Source organism: Epinephelus moara, chromosome 16 (genome assembly GCF_006386435.1).
Source record: "Epinephelus moara isolate mb chromosome 16, YSFRI_EMoa_1.0, whole genome shotgun sequence".
Classification (NCBI taxonomy): Eukaryota; Metazoa; Chordata; class Actinopteri; order Perciformes; family Serranidae; genus Epinephelus; species Epinephelus moara.
Window position 1 is genome coordinate 17,105,586 of NC_065521.1, and position 14,948 is coordinate 17,120,533.

At 41.6% G+C, this 14,948-nt stretch overlaps 1 protein-coding gene across 1 annotated transcript in view; it reads right to left on the reverse strand.

Annotated features, from left to right (window-relative positions):
• nphp4 (nephronophthisis 4) overlaps positions 1-14,948 on the reverse strand; it is a 229,400-nt gene that overhangs the window by 29,339 nt on the left and 185,113 nt on the right. The window contains exons 19-21 of the mRNA XM_050066031.1: positions 10,491-10,625; positions 6,329-6,528; positions 3,954-4,177 (exon numbers count right to left, since the gene is read on the reverse strand). Coding sequence (XP_049921988.1) covers positions 3,954-4,177; positions 6,329-6,528; positions 10,491-10,625 — 559 coding nt within the window. The remainder of the gene's footprint in view (positions 1-3,953; positions 4,178-6,328; positions 6,529-10,490; positions 10,626-14,948) is intronic.

Sequence of the window (14,948 nt, forward strand, 5' to 3'; positions counted from 1 at the left end):
CCATCCTGGAAGAGGGATCCCTCCTCAGTTGCTCTTCCTAAGGTTTCTACCGTTTTTTTTTCCCCGTTAAAGGGTTTTTTTGGGGAGTTTTTCCTTATCCGCTGCGAGGGTCATAAGGACAGAGGGATGTCGTATGCTGTAAAGCCCTGTGAGGCAAATTGTGATTTGTGATATTGGGCTTTATAAATAAAATTGATTGATTGATTGAAAACTCAGAAACATAGTGGGGTTTTTTGGTCAAAGAACCAAATCGCTTCACTCTGCAAGGTTGGATCAAACTCATCACAACACAGATGCCAACGGTAAACACGGCCCAGCAAACACTGAGACATTGAATGACCACTGTTTGAATATCCAATTAAGATTGTGTTTTAAAAACTGAAAGGTGTGCTGATGTCACCTGGCCATCAGCTGGTCATCCTTTCTGGGCATCCTAGCAACATTAAAATATGACATTAACAAAGTGTGCATTCAGCAGCTTTATACTCCTTATCAACTAAAAATAATAAGTCAAAAAAGTCTAAAAGTCATGAGCCAAGGTTGGCTCACGCTTGACACCAAAAGTCCTGTGCTTGACCCATTCATCCATCACAACTTCCTCCCTGTGCGGACTTTGCCGCTCATTATATTACGTCACCCTACATTCTGGCAATTAATCTCTGAGCATTTCTTAATTTTTTCTCACAAATTTATGACTTCATAGTGTCAGGGAATGTTCTGTTTTTTATTTTCTCATAAATTTACAACTTTATCCTGGGAATTCTGAGATTGTTTTCCAACTATCACCCCCCTCCCTGGGATCCATATTTTTCACTTCGTTAAACCTTCAAAAGGTCTAATTCGTCCTGCTTCTGCAGACGTATTAAAGACAAACAAACACTATACTGTAAGGTCCAACCTTGAAATGTATTGTTATGGTTATACAACAGTATCCATCTTTCTGCAGCAGTTTTTAACAATGATCTCAGCAGAAGTCGTCTCCAACAGCTACTATACATGTTTAGCTTTGCCGCAATTTTTTGCTATATATATGCACGAGTACAACTAATCCCTAGAAATGCCAACCTTATGGTAAAAAGTGATGGAACCCAGAAATCAGTACTATTAAAATCATTCAACTCTTATATTGACCTAGTTAATGATGACATGAATTTTCCTCCCGTCATATCTCCTTATCTCTTCTATGGAGGTCACAGTCACATACATAACACATACAGCACTACTGCAGCTTTAACAACATACAAACCACAGTGTCATAAAAGTATTAAAGTGTCCTGGGCAGTGCTGTGCTTACTGAACTGTTTCAACCTGAACGCGTGACCTGAATTGGCTCTTGAAACCCACAGTGCTGCGGTTAAAACACATCAAATGCAGAAGCTTCCTTGCTAATTTACACATTTCTGGCTCTTGGTAGAGGTGGCAGACGGTTTGGTGTAAAGTGTCACGCTGTCTCATCAGAAAATATATAAATAAACTAACAGGGCGCTAAGCCGGAGAGAGGACAGATGCAGGGATTGATGACTCTCAATTAGACCTGGTAGGCCCGGTGGCCGGGCTAATGCCATAATGATTCATCCATGGCGCACTCCAGCCTTTGTTGATCAACGTGATATATGTTAATCCAAAAGCTCAGGCATGAGCAGAATCCATAACAAAAGATTCAGTGCTTGGGGATTAACAATGACGCTAACTGAAGGAAACAAACACAGCATGGATATCAAGAACGGGTGATCCAGGAAATATCAACCATAATGGCTTCTATGTGTGGATTAAAGGGGTTACTTAGCATATCACCAGCTTTATGTCTGCATCTGCGTCAAGGACAACTGATTGTGCTGTTGAAGAAGCTTGAATCGTCTTTGTTTATGGGCCTACAGCTTGTGTGTAAACAACAGAGTGAAATGTAGCATTTATCTTATTTATTCATGCAGTCACACACGTGCAAAATGTGTTTGGAAACGTGGCCACTATTTGTACTGAGAAACTAATAATTTATCTTGTTTATTCATGAAAAAGAAACACGTCTCAAAACTGTGAACAAAATTGAAATGTGTAAGGCAAGCACACACACAAGTGCGCGTACAAAACCTGATGTCTGAAATTAGAACATTCAAGAGACTAAATAATGCACCCACCACATGCAAATAAGATGTGTCTAAAGAGTAGATAAATTTCAAAGGCTAAAACAGGCTCACATGCGAACACACACGTTAGTTCACACCTACACACACATGCACATCTTATCAAAACAGTGACAGAGCTGTTAATCATGCTCTCACAACCAGAATAAAACACACAGTCATACAAGCAAACACACTCCTGACTACACTTCATCTTGGCTCTCTAGTGTTGCTGTTGGTGGGTTATTTTTGGATAATGGGATATCTTAATCATGTTTGTAGAGCGGTTTTGTTTTCATCACTATATGTGGGGTGCTCCATAATTTCCTTCAATGTCACCATTCCCTTTAGATACTGTTTATTGTTCCCGTTTTCCCCACACTGCAAGAACCATAAAGGCTATGCCATGCTTCATCACCAACACCAGCTTGCCCTCTACTGATAAAGCTGTAGTTTTGGTAACCTTTATGAAAAGTTTTTGTCAAATTTGCGAAACTGTCACTATATTCACACAGCCCTAAAAGTCATATTCCTCTGCCTACTTTGTAGTGCTTTTAATGGCATTACAGCATTAACAACCAGTCAGAGCCGAGGAGTCTCTAACGCAGCTGTTAATCATGTCAATCGCTGCTCGTGAACTGTGGTCAAACTGTTAAACTGTCAAACAGCACTGATCAAACATGAATCAAGATTCTGTTACCGCATGGCCTCAAATGCTTTGAGAAACATATTTTAGTGTACTGTTTAGCTGTAGAAAGAGAAAGTTGAGCTGAAAACTCAGCTCAACTTTCTCTTTCTACAGCTAAACATTTGAGGTGAGAAACAGGCAATGCAGTGACAGAATCTTGATTCATATTTGATCAGCGCTGCTTAGTTTGAGAGTTTGACCAAAGTTCATGAACCGTGATTAACATGATTGACAGCTGCATTAGACACTCCTTGGCTCTGATTGGTTGTTTTTGGTGTAACGCGGTCAATTCTGGCAAATGCTATCAGACGCAGAGAAGGAGGGACATGATTTCTTTCTTAAAAGTTACCAACTGTAGCTTTGAGGCTTTTGTATAGGCAACCCTTTATGCCAAGACTGGTGGTAAAAACGTTTGAGGCACAGGGGAAGGTGTACCTTCACTTCAAAGAACAAAGTTCTGGATTGGAAATGTCTCACATTGGGATGGGTCAAGTGTGAGGATGCAGCATCTTTTCTTAAAGCAGAATCATAATGGGGCGGCAGTAGCTCAGTCCATAGGGACTTGGGTTGGGAACCGGAGGGTCACCTGTTCGAGTCCCCGTCTGGACCAAATATGGAGTGTGGACTGGTGGCTGGAGAGGTGCCAGTTCACCTCCTGGGCACTGCTGAGGCGCCCTTGAGCAAGGCACCGAACCCCCCAAGGGCGCCTGACCAAGGCCAGCCCCCTCACTCTGACATCTCTCCACTTTGTGCATGTATAGGTCCTGTTTGTGCATGTGTGTGTTCGTGTTCGTGTGTAATTGACAAGCAAGAGTGAAAACATTGAATTTCCCCTCAGGGGATTAATAAAGTAAATAAACTTAACTTAATAAACTTAACTTAATCTCCTGAGCTGCAGCATGACCTTTGGAAACGCGCTCACAATGTGTGAACACAGTTTAATGGCAGGGCTAATGGATGATAATGGGAAACACATAAAATACAGAAACACAAACTAACAACTGGTGTGTCAGACTGAGGACATGCCTTTTAACTAACAAACATGTAATTGTTTTTTCTAAATTTCCTCTCTGTGAAACTACAATCGCACAAAAACAACAGTTAACGGTGGGGTGTCAGTCTTACACCACCTTCCAGAGTCTTACCTCAGCTCGGGGTCATCACTGTGAATGGTGACAGTCTGAGGCACATTAAAGGGATTTTTAAGGACAAACTCCATGTACTCCGCAGAGCCCAGGCTGGCGTAGAGCAGGTGCTGGGTGGTGATGGCCTGGCTCAGCATGTTGGCGATGCCCTCTGCCTTGCTGTGCTTTTCACTGGGTTTGAGCTGATTAGGTTCTCTGGCCAATGAGGCTTCCTTAGTCCGAACCTAACACCCAAAAACAATGGCAACTATTGAAAAGCACACCCTAGTGTAACATCAGGCGACACAATAGCATGACATTCTGCAAAGTGATTACCGAAACTTTCCATTAGAACATCTAGTAGAGTTCACAGAGTGACTCCCTTATGTGATATTGACCTAATGTACTTGCTGTAGTTTGCACAGATTTCTTGTGCAATTAGAGATGATTACCAACATTCTGGGATGCGCTCGCTCTCTGTTTCAGTTTAAAACCCTCTGACATTTTTCTAGCCGTGTCTCCATTTCTCAGCAATTACTTTGGTGATATACAATGACATACAATAACACATTCTTCATGGCCAGTGCATTCATGGCTACATTCTGATTGCATGTCAGAGCTGGAACAAGCAGGCAGGCAAGCTTAATGTTACAAACTGTCCTTTAGGGCTCTGAACATGAAATGACCTTTACAAAACCTTTAAGACAATTATTATGTTTAATGGTTAAAAAAAAATCCATGGAACACTAAAGCCTGAGTTATGGTAGGACACTTTAGGTAAATGTTGCTCGACAGAACTTAAAGAGTCTCGAAATGATTCAATTTATGCTTCGGCAAATGGTTTTAGTTGTCTCCAAGATAACCTGAGGCTACCCTCCAGCCGGCTTGTTTAGTTACATTATATATACAGCTGTTTGCTTTGTATCTATATTTGTACTACTTTGTAGTCTTCTGTATTTTGATAATGGAGGGATTTGATGAAATCAGTGACTTAGTTACGGAGGAAAAGATTTTAAACTTGCTTCTTCTGAGAAGACAACAGTAGTGCAGCAAAAGGAGGTGGTCAAAGCAGCCATTGAACCAAAAATGGGACTTACAGGGTGAATGTGTCTTGGTCCAACAAATGCAGGACATGGAGAAGGAGATGTGCTTACTGTATTAATGGATGTCTGTTAACCATTGTGATGATCAGGTTATTCGGCCCTATGTTGCACACACTGGAACACACAATACTCGAGCTGATATATCAAAGAGGCTTGCTGTGACTACCCAATCACATTGCAAGACTGAAAATGGCGGTGTCTGCGACAAAACAATATTCTCTGTGAAAAACATGCCAATTCTGTCAAGCAACAGTGATCAAAATGTCAAGCACTCTATCATAAAAGAAGCTTAAGTATGGGTATTTGGAAAGGAATCAGTATCATACATGGTGTTTTCTCAAATTTTAGGTTCATTATTTGTACAACCTTGCTCCGAACCACAGGGTAGATAGTCCCATGTTTTCTTCTTGGCTTTTTTAGGGCAGTTTGTACCGACCAAAACAAGTCCATCAATCATTACATCTGTATTACATTATAAATTTAACCATACACTCAAGCTAAATTTGAACCTAAGAACATACTATGGCAGTGTCTGCTGCACTTAAACCCATTAAATATTATAAAAGATGCAATAAACTGCATGATGCCAGGGATTCTGGCCAGTAGGAACACTTGTCTTAAAAATAAATGTAACACCTCAAATTGACTCTCAAAATCAGGGTGGTTAAGCTAAGTGTGTGTGCAAAAATAACAGTGAGGTTTTTCCACAGGTCTAGTGCACAGAAATTATGCCGGGGATAAACCTGGACCAATTTAGGTCGTGGCTATCAGCCCAGAGAAGTCAAATCCAAATTGAATTGCAAAGCAACTCTTAAAATCTTCCTGTGCAAGCAGGACTCGGTTATATTCCACATAGTATTGGCTGTTATGGGGGTGTGAAACAACTAAAACACAGGTCTTACCACAGGAAGTGTAATGTGTAAAATGTCTGAGACAGACATGCACCACAGCCAAAATCACATTTAGCATGTGCACCCATGGGTGAAAGTACAAGATGTGCCTTCGGGTAGAAGAACAATTAACACCTTCTTGTACAGTCACTAAAACACAGAGGGTTGAGGGGCACATCACCACGAGAATTGTAACACAGGCAGGCTGTCTGGGAGACGCTCCACGCATCTATGAAAGCTCCCTCATGACATGTCTAAGAGCCAGAATGAAAGCTGTTGCTCTGCCTTTGTTGTCTGTTTGAGATTTAAGTGAAGAAGACACAAAGGGACAGACTTTTGTGGCTTTGCAGATAAGCAGCTACTCTGGTCTTCCCATTGGCTCAAGTGCAAAGTCTGACCTCACCGTGACCTTAGCCTCTTTGGCGTCTTCCTTTCCCTCTCGCTGATGCACGGCAGCCATGCAGCTGAGCTTGCGTCGCCCATCGTCGGGCTTGTTTAGGTTGTGTTCTCCGGGCACAGCGGTGTCAGCTCTGATTCCACGTCTGGACAATGGCATGCGATCCCCATCTATCTCCAGTCTGTGTGCTTGTGCAGCGTTCCTCGCTGTGAAGGAGAAACAGGCCGCAATCATGAATATATTTACTGAACAGAGTGGAATCTAATCTCTTTGCCATTTTGACCATATGTTCTAAAAACCCTCCAAATGTCCAAGGGAGAGAGGCGCTGACAGATTAAAGTATTGTTGGAGCACAAGAAACAACAGCTTGTACACAGACAACAGTCCAGTCAAACAACTGGCACCACTACAACTGGGCCGAAGCCCTACTGCTGGGAAAACAGACTGGCTCTCTCCTCCCAAATTAGCTTTCACCTCCATGGCTATGTATCCGCTGCAAGCCCCAAAATATCTAATTAAAATACCTGATTCATCTACAGTACTAGTCACCAAATAATCCATCCTTGTTTGAACTGGATCATGCAAATTACCCATGTTCTTTAAAAGCTCTGACAAGAGAATTTGCCTAATCCTGCACTTTGAACAACACTCAGACATTTACAAACTTGAAACTCAGAACTGCCCTTATTTTGTCATCTAAAAACAGATATAGTACTTATGTAAGTATATTTTGCAGCATGTAGGAAGATAAATTATTAATTCTTGGATCTTAAAAAGAAGTTCAGCCATGGCTGCTTGTGTTATATATTCAACATTTGAGAACTTTAGCTTCTTTTGATGAATGGAGAAAAGTAAGTAAAGTACTGTTCTCAAAAAAGTACTCAAAAAGTAGTTTTTGGTATCTGCAAAGTAACTCGGGTATCTTATTGCCATTTGTAAACTTTCAAATGACACCCAGGCCATATTGCAAACTTCAATAGATGTCAATGGCCAAGACAGCTCAATGCATTCAAACATAGGAAAGCAAAAATAAGGGTGCTTTCACACCTAGAGTGGTCTTGCTTTGGTCCAAATCAGGGATTGGTTTTGTTACAAAGTTGCATAATTGCCTAGAGTTGGTTCGTGTTCTCACGGCAGCATTTACAAGTGGACCAGATCAAATGCCTTGTGCAAGAAAGCTGCTCTTGATTGGTTAGAATTTCAACGCAGGAAAATTCAGGAAGTAAACAATGGTTGAATAAGAGTACACTTGCAAGATAAATGTGACACTTTCTAATGTCACAATGGAGGGACAACTATGTGGGTTGTTTTAGTGCTGGTCATCATGTACTATATTGCTTGCATTGGTCATTTTAGGCAAACCATACAGTTTGAAAACGAGGCGCAGGACTGTAACATGCTCATGCTTGTTTAACCCAAACATTGCGTAATGAGACTGCAGTTGGTTTGGATCGAGGTGGGAACACATTCTCACCGGACTGAGACAACCTCTTCAAGAAGATCTCGGTCCGGTTGTTTTGATGAGTACCCAAGTGCAATTGCTGTGTTCATACTTGCCCACACGAACCGCACTTAGGGGGCAAACAAACTTGAGTTTTATTGAATGGTACCAAACAGGGCAGGTGTGAAAGCACCCTCAGAAAAGACCTTCACCATGTTGACACTCCAGACATCGATTTAGGGAAACAAAATGTTGCAAATATGTAAAACACAAGCAAATTCAAGGCTGTACCTTAACATGTTTTGCACGTAACACTGGTGCTTCTGCAGCTTAAAGTTATGTAACATAGGCCACAAGATTGTCACACCAGTATTAAAGTATCAAGTCCATGGTTTGAGAATATTCAAATTCTGTGTTGAGAGGAGTTTAAAAGCTCACATTCTATGACTATTAGTATTAATATGGTACTGACAAAATGCAAACATTGTTTTAAATATCTTTTTCTTAATTATTATTATTACAGAGAAAGTAGGAAAGAAAGTAGGGGTGCCAGCACCTCCTAAAACCAGGTGTTATAAAAACCATCAATGAAATGTTAAAACTATAGTGTTTCACAGCCGACTCATAGACAAATCCAACAAGGGTAGAATGTGCATCAGCAGGTCTGCGTTTCAGTATTCTGCTGTATGAAATATCTATATCATCACCACGCTGCATTTTTATAAACATGTCTGCTGCCTGCACCCAGGTCCCGTCTCACCGTCACACAACAGATTACCAAGCAGAATAGCATTGTGCTATTGATTCATCACACACGCAAACAAGCATCTCACACACAGGCAGTTTAAATCTGTATAGCACAGGTGCTAAGGCTATGATTTCATGCATCGCATTGACCGATTTTTGTGTAGGACCTGCTCCTCAGTGCCATGAATGAGGTATCTGGTGATTGCGTCATGCCAATTGACATATTTGCTGGTCATCAAAGGTCAGCCTTTTACAAATTCTTTGTGTGCATCAGTTTTTTAGTGCTCCCTGGAAAATGATTTGTGTTGTCACTGGGTTCTGTTTTGTTCTGTCTACTTGCAGTGTGTCTGTATTTGTGTTCGCAGTGCATTTCTTTGTTTCTTTAATTTGTTTCTAATTTACTGGTTATGTTTTATGTGTTTTTCTTTATTGCAGTGTTCTTGCAGATGTACCATATGTGAGGTCAAAGAGGTGAAGGTGTCTTCTTCATTTGCTTTGCCTTGTCAATTTGCACGAGTTTTCTTTAGTGAATTTCGCAACTGATGAAAGTGAAAGCAACCAATGCCATTGAACCAGACAGTTAATCAATTCGCAAACAGCTCTGTATCTTTACCTACACACACTGTAATTGAACAAGAAAAACACATCAGATATACATGGGGTGGAAATACATTAATAGATTTGTTAAATCAATCATTTCTTTGCCTTTTTTTGCTTGCATCTAAATTCAGGTAGATATTCTTTCTCTGTTTTCCTATCCCAGTATCACTCTTTATCCCCGGACATTTTTCCCAAGTGTCCTTATCGGAGAGGCATTGGGTCGACTGCCAGTCACCTAACCAGATACTGTCTGGCAACACCGCTTCCTTCAGAGCCACAGGCAGGCAAGAGTGGGACAGGAGTGTGACTGAGCACACACTCACACACAGCTTCAGCGGGGCTAACTGTTGCGACTGGACTCCAGTGAAAGCAATTAGGCGTATTGTATGTTTAAATGTCACGGGAAGTTGGAGTGGAGAGAGGAAAGAGTTCAGTGTGTAAGAGAGACAAGAGCAGTAGAGAGGTGGTGGTGGTGGCGACGAGGAGGAGGAGGAGGGGGGGGAGGGGGAGATAGGTAAGAAACAAAGCAAACAGTGAACAGACCGTGTTTGCACAGTGACAAGAGCTGTGAATAAATGATTGCAACAGTTTGGGGAATATATTTGGCGTGAGCGCGCATTCATTTGTAAACGTGTGTGATATAGTACATGTTTATTTGTAATTCCATATGCATATTTTTTTATCAGTGTATTAGTATATAGTGTGCTATGAGCAAATATGTGTGAACTCCTATACAAAAGCATTTCTAAGGTCCGCTCTCCCAGAGTGTGATGGAATTCTAGATCTCCCAGACTTATTTCATATCATTAGAAGCAATTATCTACTAGTTTTCAACTCTTTCTGATGTCTCTTAGTGCATGAGTGTATGTGTTTGAGTCATAGTCAACATTTTAAGGACAAATTTAAGAATACACACCAGTTGACTGGCGACGGCTTGTCTAATTGAGGAAAAAATTGGTTTCCCTAGTGTGTGTGTGTGTTCCTCTGCTTGGAGTGCGCATGCATGCACACACACACACACACACACACACACACACACACACACACACACACACACACATAATACAAACAGGACTGTGGCTAGCCACCAGAGATGCTTCTGCAAGCTCAATTAGGCTGAAAATTGAGTGGTTCAGTGGTGCAGCCAAGAGACAGAATGTGAAATGGATCTGGTGGAGTTGATAAAAGCAGAAGCCCGGTCATCGCCCAAATGTAAGGCACTAATTGCTCCGTGGCGTAGAATACAGACATACACATGTGCTTAGACATACACTAAGTGGAGGAAAACATGAACTGCACACTTAATGAAAGTGAAGTTAATTGATATGTTGGGACATGAACACTGACAGGCATCAGTGGGCTGTGGATTAAAGTGCTTGCCATTGAGTTGGAGGATGTTCCTGGAGGACAGGCTTCCTCCTCTGAAGCCACCAGTGACTTCACGAGGTGTGATGATGTGAGAATGAGACGCCATCATGCCTGCTGCCTTCCTCCTGCTAGGATCTAATGGGCACCCTGTAGGAGAGAAAAACAGTTTTCAGTTTGACATCTAGTATCTGATTACTATATCTACATTTTAACAGGCTGCAGATTCTCCACAAGAAGGAGCTGCTTAGTCATTGTCAGAAATACACATGCCAACCAGCACCACCTACAGGCAAGAAAAGAAACAGCTGCTGCTAGTTTAACACTTAAAGCCAACTGCAAGTTGCACGTGTCTTTTTGCAGGTTTACAATTTTAGTGCCTGAGGGCAAACAATCAGTGATAAATGAGAAATAATGGTATCACACTAGTTCACACTGGGTAATACAGAAATACAATTCAACATGCTGCTTAATTATTTTCTCATTTGTTAATTTTCTGGACAGAAAATCCCTATGCAGAATAACTGAAGGGCAGAGTGCTATTTATCAGTGTAGATAGTTTTGGTGTGAGTGGCAGAGTGTTGGAGATATTGGCCATAGAGCTGTCTGCCTTCTCTAAAATATAATGTGCAGTGCTTTGGTTGGCGGATATGGTGGATACGGTAGCTGAGTGCTATCTAGTTCCATTATATTTGAGACAAGGCAGACTTCTGTTTTACTGACATCTCCAACACTCAGAAACTCACACCAAAACGATCTAGACTGATAAATAGCACTACAGATTAGAGACATCAGCCAAGTTTATGCTTCAAATATTTAAAGCCACAGTGTGTAGGAATTTCTCCCGTCTAACGTTGAAATCATATACAGTATTGCATTCAAACGGATAGCGCACTCTAGCGCCTCACTGTTTCAAACGCGTATTGCAACAACGGTAGTCGCTGTGTACCAAAAAGCTATGATAACGTTGATGAAACCATGTCATCCGATACTTCATGGAGTATTCATTCAGGCTCCTACACAGACACACGGGACGCAAGTTGACAAACCCCCTCCTCACCATGCTGGCTGTGTTTACAACGTAGGACTGTTGGGGCGGGTGTAAATCGAAACAAACCAATCACGTCTTGTCCTTTGACAACTGACAAGTGGCTCAACCTCACACACCTCATCCCTCTCCTCGCAACACTGCGCCGCTAACAGCTGTTAGCCGCTGTTAGCGGCCAGCGCCGCTACTACCCCGGCACTACTGCAGCATAACAAAGTCCCACTCTTTGAGCATAATGCAGGATCATGTATTATGCAGCATCACGGGAGACAGAATCCTTGTCGCCAAGAAGGCGCAAAAGGGAGTCAAAAAGGCATTCTCAAGATGGCGAAACATTATGGAACCCCACAGACGACTTACCCGCACAATGTACAAGCAAATCCGAAATTCTCCTTTTACGAGAATAAGTCAGATTATTGGTGGAGGTAATAGTACACCAGTGATGACATATTTATGAATGCAGACATCAATTTTTGCCAATAAACAACTGAAAATGTTACACAATGTCCCTTTAACACAAAAGAAAAAATGTGTAAAATTGTTTTTTTGTTATCTACATCTAATCGACTTTTTTTTGACAAATAAAATTGCATTAAACCCCTTCTACCCTGTCCAAATAACCTTGGAGGCTAGAGAACATTTACTTTTCTTATTGATAGCTGGGGCAGGTTGGCCTGGGATTGAGGCTCTGAACCTGAGTATTACCTGGGTGCTTTGGTTTGATGACATTGTGTGTTCCTTTTTTTTTTTTTTCTCCCAATGAAGACCTCGTTAAAATCTTGACAGGTACCTTACCAAACTGAGACTCAGAAATAGCCGTGTTTGCCTCTGAGCAACAGAACTAAACCAGTGAGCAAGCTCCCCTACAGACGTTTCACTAAGGAATATTAGCCTTGCTTGGTGTTTGATCACACATTGCCTGAGGTTATACTGATACAAAATCAGTTTCAGTATCACCACTGATAGAAGCAAACTTATCTCTGTAAAACTCCATTTGATTCATTCTATTGAAAGACCAGATCTGTGTAAATCCAGCAGTGGTTTGAGATCCGGGTGTTTGCCACTTCTTGATGTAACAAGCCAAACCGAGATCTGAAGCCAGATCCGGCCAGTTTGCCAAAGTTCTCTCTGAAGTCACATGTGAAACAATACATTTTCATTGTGGACAGAGCCAAAATGAACACAGTCCAGGTTAAACCCTGGCTTAGAACTCTTGAGGCAGGATCAATACATGAAGACAAGCCTACAGCGATTAATTAGAAGCCTGAAATTGCCAGAAAGGTCTGGACACCGAAAGCTTGCAACGCAATGAGTGTCATGCTGATTGATGAATGTTAGCCTCTGGCCGGTTTGGCTGAGTGGTGGGTGTCACAGATGCAGTGAGACAATTCAACATAAAAACATAAAATATATCCTGCAACCTGCTACCAATATTCCTGGAGGTAGGGGCTTTCTTTTAAAGATTAATGGAACTTTTGAATTGTCCTGTCATGTCATTACAGAAGCTTTATTTTCCACTATTTGAATGGCCGACCTGACAGTTTGGGGTTATCCTGCAGGATCGGCCTCTTGACAACCACACTGCATTCAGCTTTCAACCTTATTAGGGGTTCAATCCCGAAGGCTATTATTATTATTATTTAGAAATGTTTTTGTAAATTCCCGTGAGATGGTACATCTTAGAGACATTAAAGTTTCACCAATGACTGGAAGACGTGCAAATGGTGCTAAAGATATGAAAATGCCAACAGGCAAGATGTGGACGCTATAGTTAAGGTCAAGGAAAATTTGGTTTTTAAAAGCCACCACCCTCGCACCATATGTCAGATTGACTTGAAACACGAAACACATGGTCAGATGAAGGAGTTCTATGAAAGCCTAAAGAACCCTAAAGGTTCGCCCACTAGATTGTCCGCCATATTGAATTTTCTGAAAAACACAATTTTGACATCAGGGAAATGTCTCAGTCGATGCACAAAATTTGAATTTTGAATTTGAATGATTGCTTAAAGGGGGTGTGGCTTATTACATTAAATCTAAATTTTAAAAAAATGTCACATTCCATACTACAAAAAATCATAATAAATCACCAGTGTGTCCTACACAGCGCAACGTTTTTCAGCACATTGACTGAATTGTGACAAAACTTGCTGCAACCTATAGTCAATATAGAAATCCGTCACTCTATATTTTTAAGAATATGCAAAATTAATAAACATCTATATCTCCAGAAGTCTCCATCGAAATTCAAGCAGAGTTGACACACTTACTCTTTGGATACTAGATGCCTCAAATGGTGTTCAGATCAGTTTAATGGTTAGCTCACAGTGATATTCACTATCTTGTAATTTGTACTGTATGCACAACATTTTCTATGTCATCTAATTTTAAATGTCACAAAAATATTTGACAATATACCTGAAATCAGCAGAATGATGTGCAATTTTCTTCAGAATTTTATCACCAACGCTTTAACTGTTACTGATATCTCACTGTTTTAAAGATATTGACTAATGAACTTTTAAAGGGGTGTGGCTCCGCAAATGACTCCACACCGTTTGGACCAATCATCACAAACCTTGCAAGCAATGTCTTAAAGGGAAATTTCGGTTTATTTCAACCTGTCTCCTATCGTCCTAAATTTGTTTCAAGTGACTAGTGACGAAAAATAATAGTAGAAGTAGTAGAACGGAGGAGGAGAGAGAGAGAGGTGCAACAGGTAGAGGACGAATGGCTGCTGCAAGGCTGCGTAGCTCTGGAGATTGGTGGTGTACCTGTGAGCAGGGCGTAAAATTAACACCCGTCAAGCGCCAATGGCGGGTAAAAAATGAGTTTGGCGTGTAAAACAAAAACACACACCCGCCAGTGGCCGATGGAAAATTTTGAATTGCATGTGGGTTTTTTATGTGCTTCGACCATTTCTGCCAGCTGTGTCCAAGGACGGTTTTTGCTATGGGCAATGTGGGCGACCGCCCAGGGCGCAATCTATGTGAGGGCGCACGAGTGCCCAAGAAAAAAAACCAAAACAACAACAACAACAAAAAAACTCGCCAGTTTTCTAGACTACCGCTCATTTCCACGTCAAGTTAGTGGAGTGGGCGCTGGGGCGCCCCTATTATCACGTTTCAACCAGCAGCAGAAAGGAAATGCGAATCCTGGAGGTTGTGGGTTGAACGGGGTCACAGACAGGAACACGGCGGAGGTTCATAGCGCTCTGCGGCGCAAGATAACGGCCTACCGGCCGTCTCCGACTAAGTCCGACTCCAGGTCCAGTAATTTCCTCTTTTGTTGGTGTCATGACTGCCCAGTAGTACCTGGACAACCGAGCCGTGGCGGTACACAGGTATGTGGCGTGTCAGAGGAGAAACGAGCTGTTCACATTTCCACAAACCTCGCCGCACTTTAGGGACTGTTCTTTACTTATG